General features: G+C 43.4%; 1 protein-coding gene across 3 annotated transcripts in view; it reads left to right on the plus strand.

Annotated features, from left to right (window-relative positions):
- Window positions 1-19,383, plus strand: part of FER1L6 (fer-1 like family member 6) — a 146,736-nt gene extending 127,353 nt beyond the window's left edge. For all 3 annotated transcript variants that reach the window (XM_057307982.1, XM_044382606.3, XM_057307983.1), the window contains 4 exons: window positions 1,837-2,078; window positions 3,456-3,619; window positions 15,962-16,062; window positions 17,393-19,383. In XM_057307982.1, coding sequence (XP_057163965.1) covers window positions 1,837-2,078; window positions 3,456-3,619; window positions 15,962-16,062; window positions 17,393-17,579 — 694 coding nt within the window. In that variant the 3' untranslated portion in view covers window positions 17,580-19,383. The remainder of the gene's footprint in view (window positions 1-1,836; window positions 2,079-3,455; window positions 3,620-15,961; window positions 16,063-17,392) is intronic.
- Window positions 19,384-22,153: the final 2,770 nt, after the last annotated feature.

Below are 22,153 nucleotides of genomic sequence, written 5' to 3' on the forward strand. Positions count from 1 at the left end.
CCATCTCAGAAACAGTGAACTCATCTCAGTCTCCTTTTGGTATCTCTTTGCCTTCCCCAAACAAGGAAACTTCTTCTTCATTGGCTCCATTTCTAGTGTGCCATTGAATCCTGCCCATTTATCCTCCCAAACAGCCATCAGCACTGTCCATTTTCATCTATACCATCACCATAGTCTTTCCCTCCGTCATTTCTTGTTGAGGACACTGAAGTACCACGTGGATTGATCTGTCTGTACTCACTCTTGCCTCCTATAACTTGTTCTCTATGTTGAAACATGGGTTTTCTTTTCAGAACACAATTTGATCGCATCAGTCCTGTACTTTAAACCCTTTAATGACATCCTATTTTCTCTGGACGAAGATTCATATCCCTCATATGTCCTAAAATATCCCATCTAACTAGCCCCTCCTCTCTCTCTCCAGGCCCATCTCATTCTTCCTTGCTTTGTGCTCTCTAGTCATGCTGAGATTCTCTCCCTCGTCAGAATGTGCCACCACACCACGGGGCCCTTGTGCATCTCTCTCTGGTGACTTCTGTGCCGCCCCCCCATCTCTCCATCCCCTTCCCTCTGTGGCTGTAGCTCTATGAAGGCAAGGACCATCTCTGTGTGCTCCCATCACTCCTCTAGCAACTAGCTCACTCCTTGCCTCATAACAGAAACCACATATATATTGGTTGATTGAGCACCATCTTTACCTAAGTAATTGCATCCATACTCTAAGTGGTACCACTCCTCTGGGACGAAGAAGGTCTTTATCCTTCCCTGACCTGTGGGGAAGGGATGTCTGCTTTCAGAAAGCAAAGGGTTTGGAGTTATCAGTTAAAATTAAAAGCACCTAGTTTCTCAATGATTCACCAGGGATAAAGTACTAAAGGAAACTATATTAATAGTAGCTTACTCTATCCTGGGGATGGAGGAGGAAGAGCAGATAAGAGGAAACCACATTCTATAAAATGTGGAGTGCACGAAGCATACGGCTATTACCTCTTATAATTCTTCAGAGCAACCCTATGAAGTACTGTCATTGCTTCCATTTTCCAGATGAAACAGAGGCACAGGGGGGTTGGAGAACTTATCAAGAGCTTTCCAGTTAGTAAAGGCAGAGCCAGGATTAGAATCCAGGTGGGTGCAGACAGGCTTCTACCCTCCATGCCATGTTGATGCAGGCCAGCTGGATTTTTGAGGCCCAGAACCAGAGGAGAGGGAGCCAATCACAGGCTGATAACACAAGCCTAAACCCAGTGGGTGCAGAGGTGGGACCCTCACAGGAAGCCCCAGGGGGAGAGGATACTCTGATTACACTTTCCCTTCACATTTCCTGAGTCTTCCCTCTTTACTGCATGGGGCTTCAGGGCCACCCCAGAACAGAAGACACCTTCCAAACCTGGCTTAGAATGAGAGTCTCGTTTCTCTTTTTTTTTTTTTTTTTTTTTAAGATTTTTATTTATTTATTCAACAGAGACAGAGACAGCCAGCGAGAGAGGGAACACAAGCAGGGGGAGCGGGAGAGAAAGAAGCAGGCTCACAGCAGAAGAGCCTGATGTGGGGCTCGATCCCGTAACGCCAGGACCACGCCCTGAGCCAAAGGCAGACGCTTTAACCGCTGTGCCACCCAGGCGCCCCAATTGTTTCGTTTCTCTTTCAGACCCTTTGACTCCTATTTCTCTCTTTCAGACTCAATAGAAACTTCCATCTCAATCTAACTATATCATAATTTAAAAACTATGATCTGTGACCACATTGAAACTAGTTAAATCACTCCTGATTATACTGATGCGTGAATAATGTACTCAGGGACTCAGGGTGTGTAATTCTTTTTCTGTCTTTGTTCAGGTGGATAAAGGGTCTGGAGGATGACAAGCAGGAGACCGACGTGCATTACAACTCCCTGACTGGCGAGGGAAACTTCAACTGGCGCTTCCTGTTTCCGTTTCAGTATCTCCCAGCGGAGAAACAAATGGTCATTACCAAGAGGGAGAACATCTTTTCCTTAGAGAAGATGGAGTGTAAGACGCCAGCCGTGCTGGTGCTCCAGGTTTGGGATTTTGAAAGGCTGTCCTCGGATGACTTTCTGGGTAAGCCAGTGGCTTCGTAAAGCTCACATTAATGTTAAGGGTTTTGTCCCAGTTTTTGGAGAGCTTGATTTGATGTATCTACAAGGATAATAATTTCAGTGATAGCAAAAAATTAGAAAGACTTCAAATAGCCATTAGTAGGGGATTGGTCGAATAGGTTACAGCTCATCCTTATGGTGGAAGATATGTTTTCAAACAGGCTTAAATTCATCTTTGCTCTACCACCAAGAAGCTGTTAAATTTTGAGCGAGTTACTAGTCCCCTATGTATCTCAGTTTCCTTCAGTTATAAATGGGGATAGTAATATTACATACCTCTGAGAGTGTTTGGAGAGTGTTTGGAGCTCTAAATTTGAAGTACAGCTTCAAATCTAATGTAATTTTAAAATATCATTTAATTTATTATAATTAAATATAAATTTCATAAAAATATAATTAATATAATTTAATGTAAAATTAATATAATTTAATAGATTTAATAATCTTAAAATATAATTTAAAACACACATAGTAAGCACTCAGTAAGTGATAGTCTTGCAGCCATTAAAAATATTCAAATATTTAATGAGTTGGATAGTTGTACAGGATTTATTAAGTGAAAAAGGAACGTAGAAAAAAAAATCCCCTTTCCGCAAAATACATATTTATATGTATCAGAGGCAGAGATAGAGACAGGCAAAGAAACAATGACTGACAGAGGATAAGAATGAACGTGTAGGGCAGTGATCAACTATTGGGGGATGGAATTATGGAAACTTTTTCTATTAATTTCTGGTTTATGTACATGCTGGAAATGCTCACAGTTAACGAGTGTTCTGTAATAGGGAAAGGCTATTAAAGAGGGAGAGATAAAATACTCTTGTAGTATTATCTTATTTTCCATAATATTCACTCACGGAAAATACTTTGTTGAGAGCCCACTAAGGTGTTAGACAGTAGCTACAAAGACAGTAAGACTTACTCCCGCACCTGGAGGAGTTTAGTGGACTCAGAGGGAGGTGAGTTGAGGGAGGAGATTCTTTTTGGCGGATCCACGCTAAGACAGAGGAGAGCTCCGAGGACGGGCACATAATCCCCACGCACTCAGGGAATAGACAAGATGTCCAGCAGCGACAGCACCCGAAACTAAGCCTTGGAAGTTATATATTGTAGCTCTGCCCTGTCTTCTACCTGCTACTACACTGGGGGCCTTGAGGGCACCAAACATGTCTTGGTAATATTTGTATCCCCCAAACCTAGTACATGCTAGTGATCCAATGTGGTGCTGTTGAACGACTAGTGAGTGAATGAATGAATGAATGAATGAACAGGTGGGTGAATGATTGGTGGTGATGGATACTAAAGCCCTTCCTTAACTATCAAAGGTATCTCTTCTTAGGCTCCCTGGAAATGAACCTCAATAGTTTCCCCCGAGCAGCCAAGTCTGCCAAAGCCTGCGATCTCACCAAGTTTGAAAATGCAAGTGAGGAGAGCAAGATCTCCATATTCCAGCAAAAGCGTGTGCGGGGCTGGTGGCCTTTTGCTAAAAGCAAGGAACTCACAGTAAGTGCCAGCTGTAGGAGACGGGGGGGGGGGGGCAGACAGGGACCATCATGCTCTTTAAATGAGTCACGTTGTAAATATCAAGTGCCTTGAAGTGACAGAGCGCTTTAGGGCAAAGGTTCTGTGGAGAGGGAAGAATTTCGAAAACTTTATAAATGCATTAAGCTTCTGTATTGCAGCATACTTGATCTAATAGCTATGTCAGGTGGTTTTCTAACCTCTTAGCTTGAATTTATGCCCCTGGCATTATTTTTTTTCAACATTTCTTGAAATTATGCATTAAGTCTTGACTAATGTACAATTTTAATGGAACAAATTCATCCCTTCACCCTCAAATGCAGGACTCAATTTTAAAAGTGATCCAGACTTTTAAAACTTACTTGAGGGGGGGCAGCAGGGAAAGCCATTTCTCCTTTTCCCTGCATTGCCAGCCTGGTCCACCGTGTGGAACATGCTGTGGGTCCTTAGTCCTTTCACAGGTATTGGGAAGGAAGTTCTGCAGCCTCCTTAGTGCCCCTCCGTAAGAGAGGGCAGATGACCCACGTGAGGGGCAGGGTTGAGAAAAGGGAGTGCATGGTGGCCCCTTTCCATGCTGCCTCCTCCTCTTGGTGGAGAGCGTGTTCTCCCCTCTGCTCCTGTGCCCAGTGGCAAAAGCACACCCAGGTTGGAACTATCTGGTCACACCTGGTTCTCTCTTGCTGCTGTAGGGGCCCAGTGTGTGTGAGGCACCTGACTGTCCTGACTCCATGGCATCTAGTTTTATTATATTTTCTGGAAGGTTTTCTCTTCCTGCCATTCTCAGTTGAACCTCTGGTGGGTGAGGTTGGGTCAAGAGAATGAGGCTGCAGGCCTCACGGGCTTAACACATAACAGATGCTCAGTCAGTGAACTGATTGATGAATGGGTGAATTCAGCGATGAAGTCAGCATGGCCGGTACCTTCAACCAGCTCAGAGTCCAGTGAGAGACAGATGTGTCCACAACCCAGTGGAACATGCAGTAGTCAAAGTATAAACGACACAGGGAAGGAAATGAGAGGAGGGAGGGAGCTGATTATCTCTGAGGCTGTTGAGGAGTCAAGCAGAGCATCGGTTTTTCAAGAGCAAAGGCTGATGAGAAGGCATTTGCTAGATGAAGAGGGTGGATACCTTGAGTAGAGGAACCACGACGAGCACAGCATGGAGGCATGAAGCCTCCCCGTGTGGAAGGCTGACTGGCCACTGGTCAGAACTGCGAGTGCAGCGTGAGGTCAGGACATGGGGACTGCCAAGTCCCAAAATCCAAATTCATGTCTTTTGATACAATTCCTGTTTTTAGAAAATCATCAACAGTAATTATGTATGCACGATTACATAATGGCCATTGTCATTTATTACATTTTTATAGCCCTTTAGAGTTCGCAAAATACGTTCAGACTTCTGTTATTTCATTTGATCCTAGGTGACTCTTTATTTTCTGTCACTTATTTCTTCATTTCATGCAACATCTATTTATTGAGCACCTATCAAGTGATAGGTCCTGGGAATAAAACATGACTGATAACAGACATGGGTCTCTGCCAGCATGGAGCCTACTTGCAGTTTAGCGTCAAAGACAGACACACCCATGTTGAAGAGTTCGGATTTTATCCGCGAGCAATGGGAAGCCACCGAATGGTCTCTAGCAGGAAGTGAGGGGATCTGACTCAGACTGGAAACACAATCCCTCATTGCTTATGTGGACAATGAGTGGGAGAGGGTCACAATTGGAGAAGGAGAAGAACTAGGCAGAACTGTAGGAAGAAAATAATAAAAATGTGCCTGAAACATAAACCCAGAGAAGAGTCTCTTTTGAGAAGGACAGTTGGGTCACTTGTCAGATGCCCCTGAGTGGTCATAGAAGAAGCAGAGAAGTGTCCATTGGATTTAGCAACATGGAGATCACTGGTGACCTTTTGAAAAGTAGTATTGTAAAGGCTTGTAGCAGCACTGTTCCTAATAGCCCAAAAGTGGAAACATCCAAATGTCCGTCAACTGATAAATGGATAAACAAAAGATGATATATAGCCATACAGTGGAATATAATTTGGCCATAAGAAGGAATAAAGCTCTTTTTTTTTTTTTAAGATTTTATTTATTTATTTGACACAGAGAGAGACAGCCAGTGAGAGAGGGAACACAAGCAGGGGGAGTAGGAGAGGAAGAAGCAGGCTCCCAGCAGAGGAGCCTGATGTGGGGCTCGATCCCAGGACCCTGGGATCACGCCCTGAATCGAAGGCAGATGCTTAACGACTGGGCCACCCAGGCACCCCAGGAATAAAGTTCTGATATAGGCTCCAACGTGGATGGACCTTGAAAACATTCAAGTGAAAGGAGTCAGTCACAAAAGACCGCATACTATATGATTCCATTGATAGGAAATGTCTAGAATTGGCAACTCCATAGAAAGTAGATGGGTGGTTGCCAGGGGCTGGAGGGAAGGGGAATGGGGAGTGACTGCTAACCAGTACAGGATTTCTTTTTGGAGTGATAAAAATGTTCTGGAATTAGACAGTGCTGATGACTGTACAACTTTGTGAATATACCACAGTCTATTTTATTGTGCACTTTCAAAGGATGAACTTTACAGTATGGGAATTATATCTCAATATTTAAAAAGCATTGTTGGAGGAACGGTGAAGACAGACATAGGCTAGCATGCGCTGTGGAGCGAGTGGGGAATAAGTTAGCAGAGACAACATGTGTAGACACTGGAAGTCTTCACAATTCCATCTCTCCCTCCTCCCCCCAAACCGCACCAGCCAACGTCCTCAGCTACGCTCTGCCAGCCACTCCCTGTTCCCTCCACACCCCTGCTCTTGTAGGGATTGGTACTTCTGCCTGGAATGCCTTGGTTCCCTTCTTCTCTGGGAAATCTCCTCCTCCTTAAATATTTTGAGACTCTTTTCAGCAGTCACCTCCTCTGGGAAGCCTCCCTGATGCCCTAGGCTGGGATATGCTTGCTTGCCTTCGTACTTCCATAGCTCTCGTGACACTGATTTGGAATTGTCTGTATACGTCATGGTTCTTCTGAGTCCAGAGAGTGTGCTTTCTCTCTGTTCCTTTTCTGAATTTGTAGTGTCTCACGTGGTGTCTGGCACATAGTACATGCCCAGTGAATTTTTACTGAATGAGTCAACAATTAAGACATTGACCCTGTATGATGTGGTTTTTGAATATCATTGAGGTTCATCGGGGTGGAGTCCAGAGCCTATGACCAAGAAAGAATTCTTGAGAGGTCTTTGGTGCAAAATAGTGGTTTATTAAAACATGGGGACAGGACCCGTGGGCAGAAAGAGCCACTGCCCCAGGTTGTGAGGGGTGGCTGATTATATACTCTGGGGTCGGGGGAGGTTTCAAGAAAGTACTTTCATATGTTAAAGAAGACTCACAGGCTACCAAGGCCTTGGCATTGTCAAGTTAAGGTTGTTTACCCCTCTTGTAAGGCATTAACATGAAGACAGTTGGGAACTTCCTGGAGGCTGCAGATTGTAAGGACATTTAATTGTATCTACATTTCCTTCTGGAAGCTAGGTTACTGATAGAAACACTTTGTTCTTGTAGATCGCTAAGACATTGGTAAACTGAGGCAGGATCGTGGTCACTATAGGTTAACTGTTTCTTTGTCCTTTAGGGCAGCCAGGAGTGCCTGAGGAATGTCACATACGTCCCATGGGGGGGCTGCGGGGTGTCAGTTTCTGCTTTGTCCTCAGCTTGCCTTCTGTTCCCTCATCACCTACCATCGAAGAGATTTTATGATTTCCTTCTCTTTTTATTCAGTGGACTGACCACATAGGAAGTGTTCAACGAATAGTCTTTGAGAGCAAACACGTCAGCGCACATTTCTTTATAAGACTCAGTGTCCCAGTAGAAACCAGAGAACAACGTGCCAAAGAAGTAAGAGAGAGGACAGGTGGATTTTCACGGTGAGAGGTTCCGAGGATGCAGGCAGGCTGTGTGAGGACAAGTGAAGAAGGGATGAAGGGGCGTTTAGGCTGGGGTAGTGTGTCCCCTAGCTGCACTGAGCGCTACTCAGCGGTTAAGACCGGGATGAAGGGGTGTTTAGGCTGGGGTAGTGTGTCCCCTAGCTGCACTGAGCGTTACTCAGCGGTTAAGACCAAAGAATGTAGAAGCAGACAGCTTGGGTTTGAATCCTGTCCCCTCCAGAGTAGCTGTATGACCTGAGGCAAGTTACTTAACCTCTCTGTGCCTCAACTTCCATTATCTATAAAATGGGGATTGATAATATATATGTAACTCATGGGGTTTTAGCAAATAAATGAGTTAACATACATGAAGTGTTTAGAACCACGAAAAGAAAGGAAGCAGCTCAAATGCGATAGGCTGTTTATTCAGAGCTGGCTATGACAGGAGAGTCGGCCACCATCATTCAGATTTGGGGCAGATTCAAAGACAGGGGAGTAGGGAGGCTTTCTAATGAAAAAAAGGGAAGATTTCAGGTTCGTTCTGATTGGAGGTTGTTGGCAGGCAGAGTAACTAGGAGGGGGGCATCCTTTGTGACTGGTTAAGGGAGAATACTGGGAGGGGGACACAAAAATTAGGGAGTCTGCCTCAAATAGGCAACTTGAAGCCAGGCACCCCCAGAAACTGGGAGGGAGGGGTGCTCACTCCCTAGATGTTTGCATTGCGAAGAGATGGCTCCCAGGGCTTTGGGAAAGGTGGGTCCTGGGTGTTAAAGACAAAGGGCCTGTCTAGTAATCCAAAGGATTTATATGCACTTCAGAGAAACAAAAGGGCTTTCAAATTACATTTTCTGAAGTGACGTTCTTAGAAAAAGGAGAGGGATATCTCTTCCTTTGTTTTCCACAGGAAATGTTACACTCCTTGTTTTTAATTTGGGTTTGTCTTTACATATCCTGAGGGAAAATGAGAATTGACTTCATCCCTACCCACCAGGCAGCCCTGCAATCCCTGCTTTGGCCTGCAGTGGCAGGGGTCTGACCCAGCTGCCTCTCGACCCCTAAGGGAACGGGTAACCACACCGAGGAAGCCAAGCCCGTAGCCTTCTCCCAGGATGGCAGCCAGTTGGATGAGCCCCTGGGAGTCAAGTGGCATCATGGAAAACCTCAGTCAGGTCCCTGCCATCTCCAAGTCTCCGTTTCCGCGTCTGTAAAAGGAGTGGGTTGGACTGGGTGCCCCCAAGGTGCCTTTGCAGTGCGGACACCCGCTGCTTCCGAGCTCCCTCACCTCACGCCCCCTTCCTGAAGCCAGCCGTGGGGACGTCACCATCCTGTCCCAGGCACCAGCCGGCCAGCAGGGATTTGCTTAGGGCCACTGCCACGTGCCCTGGCTTATTTTTAAAGCTGCTTATCTGTACACGCAGGCCATGCAGTTTAGACATCCAGATCACAAAGCTCCTAGTGTGGAATGCGCCTGCGCTTAGAGTCAGTGAAAAACCGCTCCAGGTGGGATTCACAAAGAACAGGTACCCTTGGGACAAAAGGAATGTGGTGTGGAACAGGGGCTTTATGAGACACATTGCACTGTGCATTTTGTACATGTTACCCTCCTAAAAGCAACCTTTAAAGAAATCACTACTTTAGAAGGTGAAGATCAAGAAGTTTCTTACACAGGTGAATCCCATCAATTGACAGTTAAATAGCCCAGCTCAGTCTCAAGAACATCAACTAAAATTAAAAGGGAGGTTTCTGTGCTTCTGGTCTCATGTGAAAAACACCCGTCAGTGGCTACTGTGTCCACACACTCATCCACTAGGCTGTACAGGTCCAACAATGAATGAGACAGATTCCTGGCACCAGAAGTTCACAGCTTAGCTGAGGAGGTGGTAGACAGACCATCTAAACAGTATGTGGCGAATTCAGATGCTCTAGGAGCAGAGCGGGTATTCTCATGTGAAGATTATTTTAAGACAGAGTAGGTAATATACACTTACAGGAAATTCAAAAGACACAAGAGTGCAGAAGGAAAGCACCCACACGCACACCAGCCAAAGAAAGCCACTGCTCATGTTTGCGTTGTGCCCAATTTGTGTAGATTCTGGTTAATTTTACATAGTAGTGATCATTCCGTATTAAAAATAGTGCCTTTTTTTTGTTTGGGTTGGTGTTCTAATGAGCATTCCCCTACGTTATGGTATCAACGTTCTTATCAACTCTTTGTATTCTTGAAGTAGAAATGCCAGTTTAATCATTGTGTTTTTCCTCAACATTTATTCATTTAAAAAAGTTAAAATGTGGAAAGGTTGAAAGAATAGGGTAATGATCAACCACTTATCCACCACCTAGATTCAACACTTGTTAATATTTTGCTGTACTGGTTTTGTCTATATATGTGAGTATAGTCTCTCGCCCCCCCCCCCCCGCCCCGCAAACATACTTATTGGCTGAATCACTTAAGAGTAGATTGTAGACATCCCAACACTATACCCTATTTAAAACAAATCAACCGAGTAAATTTGAAGATCTAATTGGCTTTATTAAACAATTCATGAATAGGGCAGCATCCCATCTAGCAAGTAGAGGGGAACTCCCCCAAGTTAAACAAAAGGAAGATTTTTAAAGGCAGAGAGAGGGCATAAAGGAAGGAATTTATTAGCAAAGAATGCATTATTTGGGAAAGGTGCCCTCCTTAGAGGAGTGAAAGGGTGTCTATCAGTAAATTTACAGGTTGAAATTCCATATTGGCTGATTAAAGGTTAAATTCCTGGGGTGGGGGGCACTGCAGTTAGGGTAGGTATTAAGTCTTGGTTTGTTGACATGGGGCCTTAACCTAAGTAACTCCATCATGGGCCCCTGGTTTTCTTTTTAACAATTCCTGAATACTTCTGCATGCATGTCCTAAGAATATGGGCATCCTTTACATAACCACAGTGCCATCATCACATATATGAAGTTAATAACGATTACCTAATCTGATATCCATACCGTATTCATTTCTCCATCTAGAAGAAGGATACCCTATTACCCTCAAATGTATCTTATAGCTGTTTCTTTTTTCAAAACAAGATTCAGTCATAGTTCATGTGTTGCTTTTGGTTATTTTTGTCTCTTTGGTCTATTTTGTTTTAGAACTGTCTCCCACCATTTTTTCCCCCATGACAATACCTGTTTGATGAAACTGGCCTCCCCTCTCCAGTTGTTTTCTCATGATGTAGTTTATCTTATTCTCTAGACCCTGTATTTCTTGTGAACTAGAAGTTAGGTATAACAGCATTATCAGGATCAGGTTAAACATTTTTGGTAAGAATACTTAAGACCTGGGGCACCTGGGTGGCTCAGTCGTTAAGCGTCTGCCTTTGGCTCAGGGCGTGATCCCAGGGTCCTGGGATCGAGCCCCGCATCGGTCTCCCTGCTCTGCTGGGAGCCTGCTTCTTCCTCTCCTATTCCCCCTGCTTGTGTTCCCTTTCTTGCTGGTTGTCTCTCTCTCTCTCTCTCTCTCTCTGTCAAATAAATAAATAAATAAATAAAATCTTAAAAAAAAAAAAAAAGAATACTTAAGACCTGGTACTGTTTATTTCATACTGAATTAGGCCAGGAGGCACATGCCCTCAGATGGTCTCACTAGTAATGATGCTGTGTTTACTCACGTGATCATGCTGGTGACCATGAGCTCTCTGCATTGTAAAAGCACATTTTCCTCTTCGCAATTAGCAAGTAACCAGGGGGTGACACTTTGGCACTGTGGGAAATGCCTGTCCTACCACCACCTTTCACCTAATGGTGATTTAATTAATTATTTCATAGGCGTTGCAAAATGATTTTTCTAATCCGTTCTTCCTTCTTTACCCATTCCTTCTTTCCTTCCATCCATCCATCCCTGTCCATCTATCTGTCTATTATCTGTCCATCCATCCATCCATATATCCATCCATCTATATATCCCTATCATCTATGTATCTAATTCTATCATTCTTTTTCCATTTATTTATTTTTTTTAAAAGATTTTATTTATTTATTTGATAGAGAGATAGAGAGCACAAGTAGGCAGAGCGGCAGGTAGAGGGAGAGGGAGAAGCAGGCTCTCTGCCAAGTAGGGAGCCCGATGTGGGGCTCGATCCCAGGACTCTGGGATCATGACCCGAGCCAAAGGCAGCTGCTTAACTGACTGAGCCACCCAGGTGTCCCATCTTTTTCCATTTATTAGTAAGAATTCTTCTGTTAAGAAGAGCTTTCTCTCAACAAATGGAAATAAATTATAGTCACCACCTCCTCAAAAAAAAAAAAAAAAAAAGGATAAATGTTTCATTCTATCAATTACCACACTGTAGAATCAAGATTTGGTACAAGAGGTACCTCCAATGGTGGTAAATGAGATTTTTTTTCTCTTCCATTTTTCCTGGTATCACTATGGACTTAGGGATTTAAAAATATTTTTTCTAACTCTATTCACTGAAAAGATCTAGAAGTAAAATCACCACGTAGCAAGAAGACTCCTAGCATCCGGATCCTAGTTTCTAAATACCAGTCTCTACTGAAAGAACCAGGCAGGCATATTTGGCTGACTCCAGACCTAGGACAGAGAGAACACAGGATGAGCCTGGGACATATCATTGTGACAAATAGGACAATTTGAACATCTGACAGAACAATGACTGCACTTTGCATATTAAGATTTTTCTGAGTTTTGAATGATTTCCTTAATTTATCTGCCCAGAAATGGCATGCCTAGGTCCAGAGTATGACCATATAAGGTAATATACACACTTACATGGACATTATATGTATGCATGCATATACATATATGTATACATGTGTGTGTCCCTCTTCCTAAAAGACTTTGCCAGCACACATCCCCACCATTAATATATGAGAATGCTTTACCTCATACCAGTGAGAGTTGTTTTAATAAGCAATAATTACCACTGAAGAAGACATATCTGACCTAAAGGACCTGCACCCCTCCCCAGGGCATCCACTCTCTGGGCTGGGTGAAGTTCAAAGCCCATAAATAACACGCTCAGTGCAACAAGTCCAATCTTTTCGGGACCTTTCCTGGTCATTTTCTTCCATCCATAGATGTCATTAGGTTAATAGATAGTCTCTCAAACTGTCCATTTTTTTCCTAGCTCTGATTTAAAATTACATTTGGAAGATATTATTAGCTTAAGACCTCTACTTGGTGCTTGGTTGAGTATCAATAATTAAAATAAGGTTGGGAACCCTCTGTGTGGAGAGATATAGAATGAGGAGTGGTATTTATCAGAATGTCAGTAAACACTTTCCTCCTGGGGCCTGTGTGATATCAGAAAAACGTTTGTAGCCACTGAGGCAGGACAGTGAAGTGGGGGCAAGGCCCTTCATGCTAATAACCAGTGGCTCCTATGTCTGGTGCAGAATTAATTTCATATGCTCTGCTTCCCTTTTCTTTGCATTTTTTTTCCTGTGGAAATCTGGGTCTTGCCTGGGTGTTTGTTATATGGGCAGATGTTTCTTATCAAATTACGTGTTTCCATCCATGAAATAGTGTTGAAGGTAGCAACTGTAATCTCTTAAGAGGTTACTATTTACCAGGCACTAGGTTGAGCACTATATATATGTTATTTCATTTATTTGTCAAAGCAAATCTGTGGGGTACGTGCTATTAACCTCTCCAGGACAGCGAGACGGAAGCAGGTAACTCAGCCAGAGCCACACAGCTAGTAAGTGGTAGAGCCCGGTTTCAAGGGCAGATCCGTCGGCACCATCCTGTTCACTCAGCTCTTACGGTATGGTATGCTACGTGATAATAATCCTTAAACTACCCAAGGTCATCCCTTAGATGGAAGCCAAAAACATATCATCACGCCAGGGCCATGGCAAGGATTATGGAGCTTCTCTTGAACATTTCAAAGAAGGCACATTTCCTTACTGTTAAATATATAGCTTGCTTCTTTCCTTCCACAAAGAAGGGCCTCTTGGGCACAGTGAATAGCAGGGGATGGGCTTTGGTGTCATAGTATCTTGGCACAAATCCTGGTTTTATAACACAAGTTAGCAAGCATTATCAAGCCTTGGTTTCCTCAGCTGTAAAATGGGAACAAAGATGTCTGCTTTGCCGGTTATCGGAAGGTTTAGATGGAATGACGTAGGTGTGAAGCTCCGTGCAAGTTCTCCAGCCCTGTGACTGAGCTTATGACCGAGCAATGGACAAAGAGGCAGCCATGACCCTCTTACTCTGGTCCTAACTTACCCACTGTTGATTTCTGTCCTCTCCTCCAAACATTCTGGAGCCCAGCAATTGCTTAGCAACTCTTAAGCTGAGAGAGGACTTGGATGAGGTTCCTCACATACAAATACACTGCTCGGTGGAGCGTAGGTCACCCCTGGAAGACCTCTGGGAATCAGCCCTTTTTGCGTATTGGAAATCTCTCTGCCATGAGTTGTAGGCTGGCCTCTTGGGTTTCTTCCAGCCCTCAAGCTTTGCAGGGTCTCCTGCCTTTCATGAAACCTACAAATAGAGCCAGAAGTTGTCCTGAAGCACATCTGGCCATTTGACGGGTATGGAATCTGGGGCTCAAGAAGACAAATGCCTTCAAGTGGTAACTATGATGACAACAAGCCAATCATCTCATGTTAGAGTTAGGAAGGTCCTTGCAAATCTTCTAGTCCAACTATCTGGCAAATGCATGAGTAAGTCGGGAGGCAGCCCACTATCATGGGAAGAGCGTGAGCTTTGGCATCATAAGGACCTCAGTTCAAGTTCCAGTTGGTTGGCTTCTCCCCTTTGTGACCTTGGGAAAATTATTTGACCTCCACTGCTTCATTTTTCCATCGATAAAAAGGAGACCTACCTTGCTTGTTGCTGTGATTTTTTGATAGATGAATTGAAGGAACATAGGCAAAGTGGGCATTCAATAAAGCATTGCAATTACAGTTAGAGTAATAGTAACAGTAATAGTACTACAACTTCACTGTTGATAGAGGTGGAGTGGAGAGGAGTGACTAGACTGGATAGAAGCTTTGGATTCCTTCTTTCCCGGTTTTCAAATATTTCCTGAGTACCCATATATGCAAGTCATTACCTATAGGGCCAAGATTTGCTAATAGGAATGAGAGACTATATATATTCATGTTTTTAAGGAACATTTCTGGATCACAGGACATATAATGTGTTCTGAATTGGGCCAGGGTTATAGTCTAAAGAATGGATGACACCCCCTAGATTTGAACTCATTACTTCACTTGTAATATGCCCACTGCATTTCTTTACTAATTCAGACAACCATGCCACTGCCTCTCTTCTCTGGCTTCAACCCCACCCTAGATACACTACTCCTCTCTAATTTCTCCCATGATTACAAAATTGTGGTTGCCAGCAGCCATCGTGGCTGCTAAGAAGTCCTGGCTTATGGGCGGTGAATAGGTAAATTAACACAGGCCCATTAGTTCATCAGAAACTTTAATCTTTTTACTGGGGTAGGAAATCAAGTTATGCCCCATCCACATGTAATTCCAAACTGACAATTGTGGGTCTAAAATACTTCCATGGTGCCCTAGTCCCCCTCCAGTTCTGTGTCCCTCCTGTTACCTTGAATCTGAATCCTCAAAACCAAAGAAGCAGAGAGAGGGCCTTCTTCACCGAGCACTGGAGCTCCAGGAGATCAAGGATCCGATTTTTCCTAATCATTAAGTCTCCAGTGTCTAGAACAGTACCTGGCATACAGAGGGTCCCTAAAAGTAGTGAATGACTGAACGAACAAGAAAGAGCGGCCCTTACCTTTTGCAGCCATCCTGTCTCACCCTTTGATAACCCAAGACTTACCTCAGTGCTAATAACACACAGCGCTCTGAAGAAGCACATGACATGATTTTCAAAGCAGAGATTCTGCTTCTTATTGAAGGAGAAGGAAAGAGGACGTGCAAGAAGAGAAGGGTAATTCTGAAACAATGTGTGGAGACAACAGGAACAATGAAGGGTGACAGAAAAGCCATTTGGCAAATGTAGCCCCCCCACCCCCACCCATTTCCTCTGGAGAATCATTGGCAGAGAAGAAAGACTAGCTGGTTCTAAAGGGTTCTGTCACTCAGGTAATTCGTCTCCTTTCTAATTGCTATTGAGTTGCTATAATCAGATCTTGACTGAATGACGACAAGCGAAAGAGCACAGGTAACCAAGGATATGTGTGTCTGTGTGTACACGTGGGACCTCTCCTTTCACAAAACTCAACAGCAACATCATTTCAGGGCTTTTACTGTTCGTCATAAAAATGGCTTCTCCCAAAACCAAAAAGGTAACATTTTTTCTCAAAATAAAGCAGCAGGATAGTCCAAATACTTCTGGTGTTCTACACTAGACACTTCTAGAAGGTTGGCATTGCTCCCAGCAGGTCTTTGTGACTAGAAACTGAAACTTTTGTCTTTGTGCAGGGCAAGGTTGAAGCCGAGTTCCACTTAGTGACAGCAGAAGAAGCGGAGAAAAATCCTGTCGGAAAAGCCCGGAAGGAGCCAGAGCCTCTGGCCAAACCCAAGTGAGTGGGGTTGGGGGAAAGAGCATGGGAAAGGCCCTTTGTAGTCCCCAAAGCAGAGGACTGGGCATTTCTCTAGAGGGCCCCTCTGGGGGGACTGAGCCCCAAGGGTACAGCCCACAGGTGCTGTCCAATCTAGGTAGCTTTTTGTTGCTATAATTAGGAAATATTCTAAAAACAATATAGACTGTTTGGAAAATGGAGAGGGTACTTCTCTGTAATACTGCCACAGGAGCATATTTAGAATAATTTTGTATATTTTTTCTACTCCTTTTTTAAATGTGTATATGAATTCCACATGAATTTTTTCTACTTATTTTTGAATCAGGCATATACAATTGTCTTAATGTTTCATTTATCCTGTGCTGCAAAGTTTTGCTTTGTTGTCATAATGGTCAGAATTAGGATTTTTTAATGCCTGTGGAATATTCCATAGGCTTGGTGCCCATAATTGACTTGGTCACCAGCCCGTAATTGGATATTTAATTTACATCTGCCTTTTTCCATCATTGTACTATGATGAAAATATTTCCCTTTTATAAAATACTGCTTTAAAATAAATTCCCAGAAGTAGAATTACTAGAAGAGTTGCCCTATTCAATTTAATCCATGGTTACATATCAATTAAAAAGTAAATATGTGTGGATATGAAATATGTATACAAATATTCTTTCAAATTGTATTTGTCCTATCCTTCCTGAGATCCCCAGTGTCTCAAGATGAGTGGTCCCTTCTCAGTACTTACTTTTCATCTATCATAGTGTTACAAACATAATGGATACTTACTTATTCATTAATTCATTATTTGTTGAGCTCCTACAATGTGTACGTACTTAAAAAAAAACAAAACCCAACACTTTGAAGAACACCAAAGAAATCTAAGACATAAGTTCTATCTTCTAAGAGCTTCCAATCTGTTTAGGGAGAACACAGACTCATAAAATAGTTAACAGAGTATAGAAGACCAGTATGTTAGGTCCAAAAAGGAGCTAAAGTCAAGTGGTAGATGCGATAGGAATTTGGAAGGAGGGGGATCTTTATGGACCAAGGTGGTCAAGGAGGGCCTCATGGAAGAGGGGGGCTTGAGCTGATCAGGATTGGACGGATGAGGGCAGTCAGACCTCCTCCAGACCAAGCTTTAAACTGATGCAGGAATCATCACTCCGAATGTTGGGTGGCTCCTGCTTCAAGGCAACATGAACGTATCCCATTCCCGGGCATCTCCTTGTGGACCTCTAGAAAGTGCGAGTCAGAAGTACTTCCTGAGGTCTGGAGAATGCCATGTGTCGGCATCATGGCCCCTTCCCTGATTTTTCTCTTGCTTCCCTCACAGCCGCCCAGACACCTCCTTCTCCTGGTTTGTGAGCCCCTTCAAGTGCCTCTACCACCTCATCTGGAGGAATTACAAAAAGTACATCATCATCGGTTTCATTCTGATCATCCTCATCATCTTCCTGGTCCTCTTCATCTATACTTTGCCTGGAGCCATCAGCCATAAGATTGTCGGGGGCTCCTCCTAGAGATTCACGGAGGACTGGGCCCCTGCCATTCCACTAATGCTCTCTTCTTCCTCATCTCTAATATGTAAGAGCGTGTGCTCTGTGCAGGCACTGTGCTGGGTGCTAAGAGGACGAACCCAAAGGGCCCAAAAACCAGTCCCTCTGTCTTCGGACAGATCAACTCTTCTTGGAGGAAATGGGAAAGGAGCCTCCCCACGCTGCTGCAACCCCTGCCACTACCTTTCAAACTCACAAGCCTTAAGCCATGTTTTCACCCATGGACAGCATGAAATGATGACTCCTTTGCCTCAGCGTAATCCATGGTGACTTCAGATTGACTTAGGTGAATGTTTTCTTTATGTAATTGGTTTTATTCTGAGAGGTCTAATTCTGGGTCTGAGATTTATTGGAAGTACTTTCTTTTAAATAATTTTTACAGCAAATAAACTGAAAGCATTTCAGCAAATTACTGGACATTCAACCTGTCCCGTGTATCTTAACCTTGTTTAATCCTCACGGTTTATAGAACACGTTCACTTACTCAGGCTGTGAAATTGGCTTGGAGAAAACTTTTTATCACCTAAAATACTTTGTTGTTGAAATTCCCATCTAGAGATGAGATGTCGCTGGTTTTCCATCAAAGTCAACACTTAACATGTTCAATAGTAGTAATGAGTTCTGGAGAAATCCATTTGGATTTATGCTCTACAGCAATTTCCAAGTGGGAATTTTATAAATATGAAATATTCTTTTGTGTATGTGTGTATGGGGGGGTGTACCTCCATGGTACCAATAGGAATTCTCTTTAGCCAGATACACAAGCCCCACCAAATATGGTGTTCCCATAGACCATGCTATGACTGACCATTCTTGGCACTGTGCAGCACGTAGTCTTACCGCCATATGTAGTAGGCACTATCATGACTCTCAAGCACACGTTAATTTCAAAAGCAGGCCCAGAAATAATATCCTATGTACTTGTCAGATGGGGTCAAGTTATTTTTGAAAGAAAACCTTGATTTTCTGCACTGTCTGCATCTGCCACCCCATCTAAAGCAGGGAGTGGAAGTGAGCAGCTGGTGTTCTCAGTTAAAACAAAGGAATTGGAGTGTTTGGCCTCATACATAAATATGGCAACCATTTCTTCTTTCAAACATGAGGGGCCATTTGGCAGGAGGCTGGATTGGGCTTCACTTCTCAACACCAGAAGCACCTGGGCTACTGTTTTCTTTAGATCGTCTTGCACATATGTAACTCTTCTAAAATGAAGGATATTTACTTCCACATGGAAAGTCATTCTAGAATGTTCCTGGTTGATGGAAATAAGATTGAAACATGTGCTGTGTGATTTTAGACTTAGTGTTGTTCATTGAATTCTGGCCCAAGGTGCTCACTGCCTAGTAACTATAATGCCCTATTTTCCTGAAGTGGTGGAAAATAGAGCATTTATGGCATTGGCAATGTTTCCTGGTGGGATTAGTTACATAAACTGTGATATTCTTGCTGTGAAATCACACAGGCACCAGGAATGGTGGAGGCAAAAATACTTGACAGCATGGAATGCATACATTGAGTACATTGTAAGTAAAAAAAGTCATATAAGTTAGCAAACTGTATGTACAGCATGATACAAAGAGAAAACGTAAACATGCATAGATAAAGCCTGGGGGAATATGCCCAAAAGTGAATTGTGATGATCTCTAGGTAGTGGTATCTTTTTTCCTTCTTGTTTTTCTATTTTTCCTAAAACTTCTAAAATAAAATGTGTATTATTTTAAATGCAAAAATTTAATTAAATACAGATTTAAATGTGTTCTTTTAAAAATATTTATTGAGTGTCTCTTGTGTGCTAGGCAGGGGGGTTGCGGCAGAGACAAGACAAACCTAGCCCCTTCTCCGTGGAGTTTACCTTCTGGTAGCTCCTCAGGGTCTGGTTTTATCTTCAAATTATGGGGCATCCGAGAAGAGCACTGAGCCAGGGATGTGTTTCATGGATGAAGTTTGAGAGAAAGGACAACATACATCTGTGGTGTCATTCAAAAGGAAAAGAATACCATTATTTTAGGTTAGAATTAGAAATAAGGTATTATACTTTCCGCTGGATTTTGGACAGTAAAATGATGTTAACTCTTGACAAAATAATGTGCATTGTTCAAATCCACCAAAAAAAGCTAAAAATTGAAAATCCTTCAAAGTTAAATAAAAGTCATCAACTTTGCTTTGCTGCTCAAAGGTGTCCGAATGCTGAAAAACCTTTAGCAGAAGTATTTGAAACATTTTCAGATCAGATGGCATCATAAGAAATGTGTGAGAAGAAGTGGCAAGCAAGGGTAATTTTGGAATCAGAGATGTCTGCTGTTCTATACATAGGTTACCACTTATGGCCTGTCCTGCATGTAAAAAAATAAATAATGTTCTGGGCCTAATTTTGCAGGCTTGGTCCTAAAGATATTACAGATTAAAAATTGTGAAAATTAGAAAGCAAAAACCCAATTCCCAAGAAGTTGCCATGAGTCCCTACTTATGGTCTTAAAAAAGATTAAATTTATTCATTTGACAGATAACAGTTTTTCTTTCGGCTTTAATCTGTTTCAGAGCAGTTTTGTTTGTTTATTTTTTTATTTTTCACAACAGTTGGATCTTTTCCTCCAAGCTTAAGCAAAACAAAATCAATACCAGCACCACCACCAAACAACCCGCGGGAGGCTATCCAATTCCGTGTCTCCAGCAGTTGAAACATTTGGCTTCCTTGCTCTTTCCCTTAAACCACACATAAGTGGAAATTACAGGATTGACTTCGCAGCTGGGGCTAGTTGGTATTTATTCATTTAAAAGATAATTATTGAGCTCCATCCTCGTTCCCGGTGCTGTGATCAACAGTGGGTACACAAAAGTACACAAGCATATAAGTAAGTCCCTGCTCTAGTGGAGCACAGGGTTTGGTGGAGAGAAGACATTGATCAAATAATCACACATGCGGATAATTACCAACTGAGGGTCTGAACAGGGGCGAAGTATTGGAAATGGGAAGAGCATCTCATGGAGGGCCCACTCAGTCTGGCAGTCAGGGGGACCTACTGGGGAAGGAATGGAGTAGAACCATAAGGAAGATGGAGAGGAAGAAGAGCACGCCAGACAGAGAAGATAGCATGTGCAAAGGCCCTGGGGTGGCAGGGGGTGAGGCACATGAAGGAGTCTGAAGAGGGTGGGTATTTTAGTGAGAGACAAAGGGTGCCGAGGTGGAGCTGGAAAGTCATGTAAGTGTCGCATCCTTAAGAGTTTGGGTCTTTGTTTTAAAAGGAATGGATGGCACAGGATTTTTAAGCAGTGGAGAGGCACGATTAGATTTTTATTCCATGTGGAGAGCAGATTGGAGGTACTGTAGTCCTCCCCACAAGACAGGATGGTGGTTTTCACTCGGTAATGATGCTAGAGGAGGGAAGTGGAGGGATTGGAGGTTATCTCTTTAAAGTTCCAGGGTGGTCTACTGGGGAATTTGGAGTCTAGTGTTGACTCTGCTTCATACAAGCTATGTGACCTAAGGCAGACAACTTGACATCTCTGATCTACATTTTCCTTGTTTGTCATAGGATGGCATATGCAGCTATGGTGATGAAAAGTCCATGGCATATTCTGATGCAAAATTAACATGTTGGTGGATCTGTGGATGGACCTCAGGGTCAGATAGTGAGGGACTTTGAATGCCAAGTTGAACTTTATGCAGCACAAAGTGAGGCCCCCTGGGAGGGTTTAAGCAGAGACTCGGCAAGATCAGGTCTGCATATTAAAGAAGTTATTCTGTCTATAGTGCATGATGGATTGGTGAGGATGAGACCCAGGGGTGGGGGGATGTCTTAGGAAGCAGTGGCCAAAACCCTGGAGGCAGATAAGAACCCGTGCCAGAGCCAAGGCCGTGGGGCTGGAGAGGAAGAGCCAGATTCCCATATGTTGGTGAGGCTCCCACTGCCCAGGCACCTGCCAGAGAGGACAGAGAAGTTTGAATCCCAGCCGCACCACGTCTATCTGGACAGTTCACTTAACCTCTGCGTCCCACTTTTCCCACCTGATACGAAGGAATTACTATCAGACAAGAACTGTGAGGATTGCAGGAAAGGTATGTAAAGTGTTTCACACGTGCCTGGCATGAAGCCAGTTCTCGAAGGCCAGTGGCTAGTGGCACAAACATCATTTCTATGGGTAGAACCAACAGGACATGGAATCTAATTGGATATGAGGAGTGAGGGAAGAGGATCAGACTTACGCTTTAGAAATGTTCTGGCACATGGACTAAGACCCTTTTCAGCCAGTAATACTCCTGAGTGTATTTGTTTCCCATTGCAGCTGTAACCAATTACAACGAACCCCGTGGACTGAATTTATCAGACAGTTCTGTAGGTCAGAAGCCCACCACGGAGCCCACTGAACAAAAACCAGGGTGTTGACAGAGCCGCCTTCCCTCCTGGAGGCTCCAGGGGAACACCTGTCTCCTGTCTCCTCTGGCTTCCAGAGGCTGCCTGCATTCCTTGGCTCGTCGCTCCTTCCTCCACCTTCAAAGCAGCAATGTTACCTCTCTCTGTGCCTTTCTCCCATAGTCG

Source organism: Ursus arctos, unplaced genomic scaffold (genome assembly GCF_023065955.2).
Source record: "Ursus arctos isolate Adak ecotype North America unplaced genomic scaffold, UrsArc2.0 scaffold_6, whole genome shotgun sequence".
Classification (NCBI taxonomy): domain Eukaryota; kingdom Metazoa; phylum Chordata; class Mammalia; order Carnivora; family Ursidae; genus Ursus; species Ursus arctos.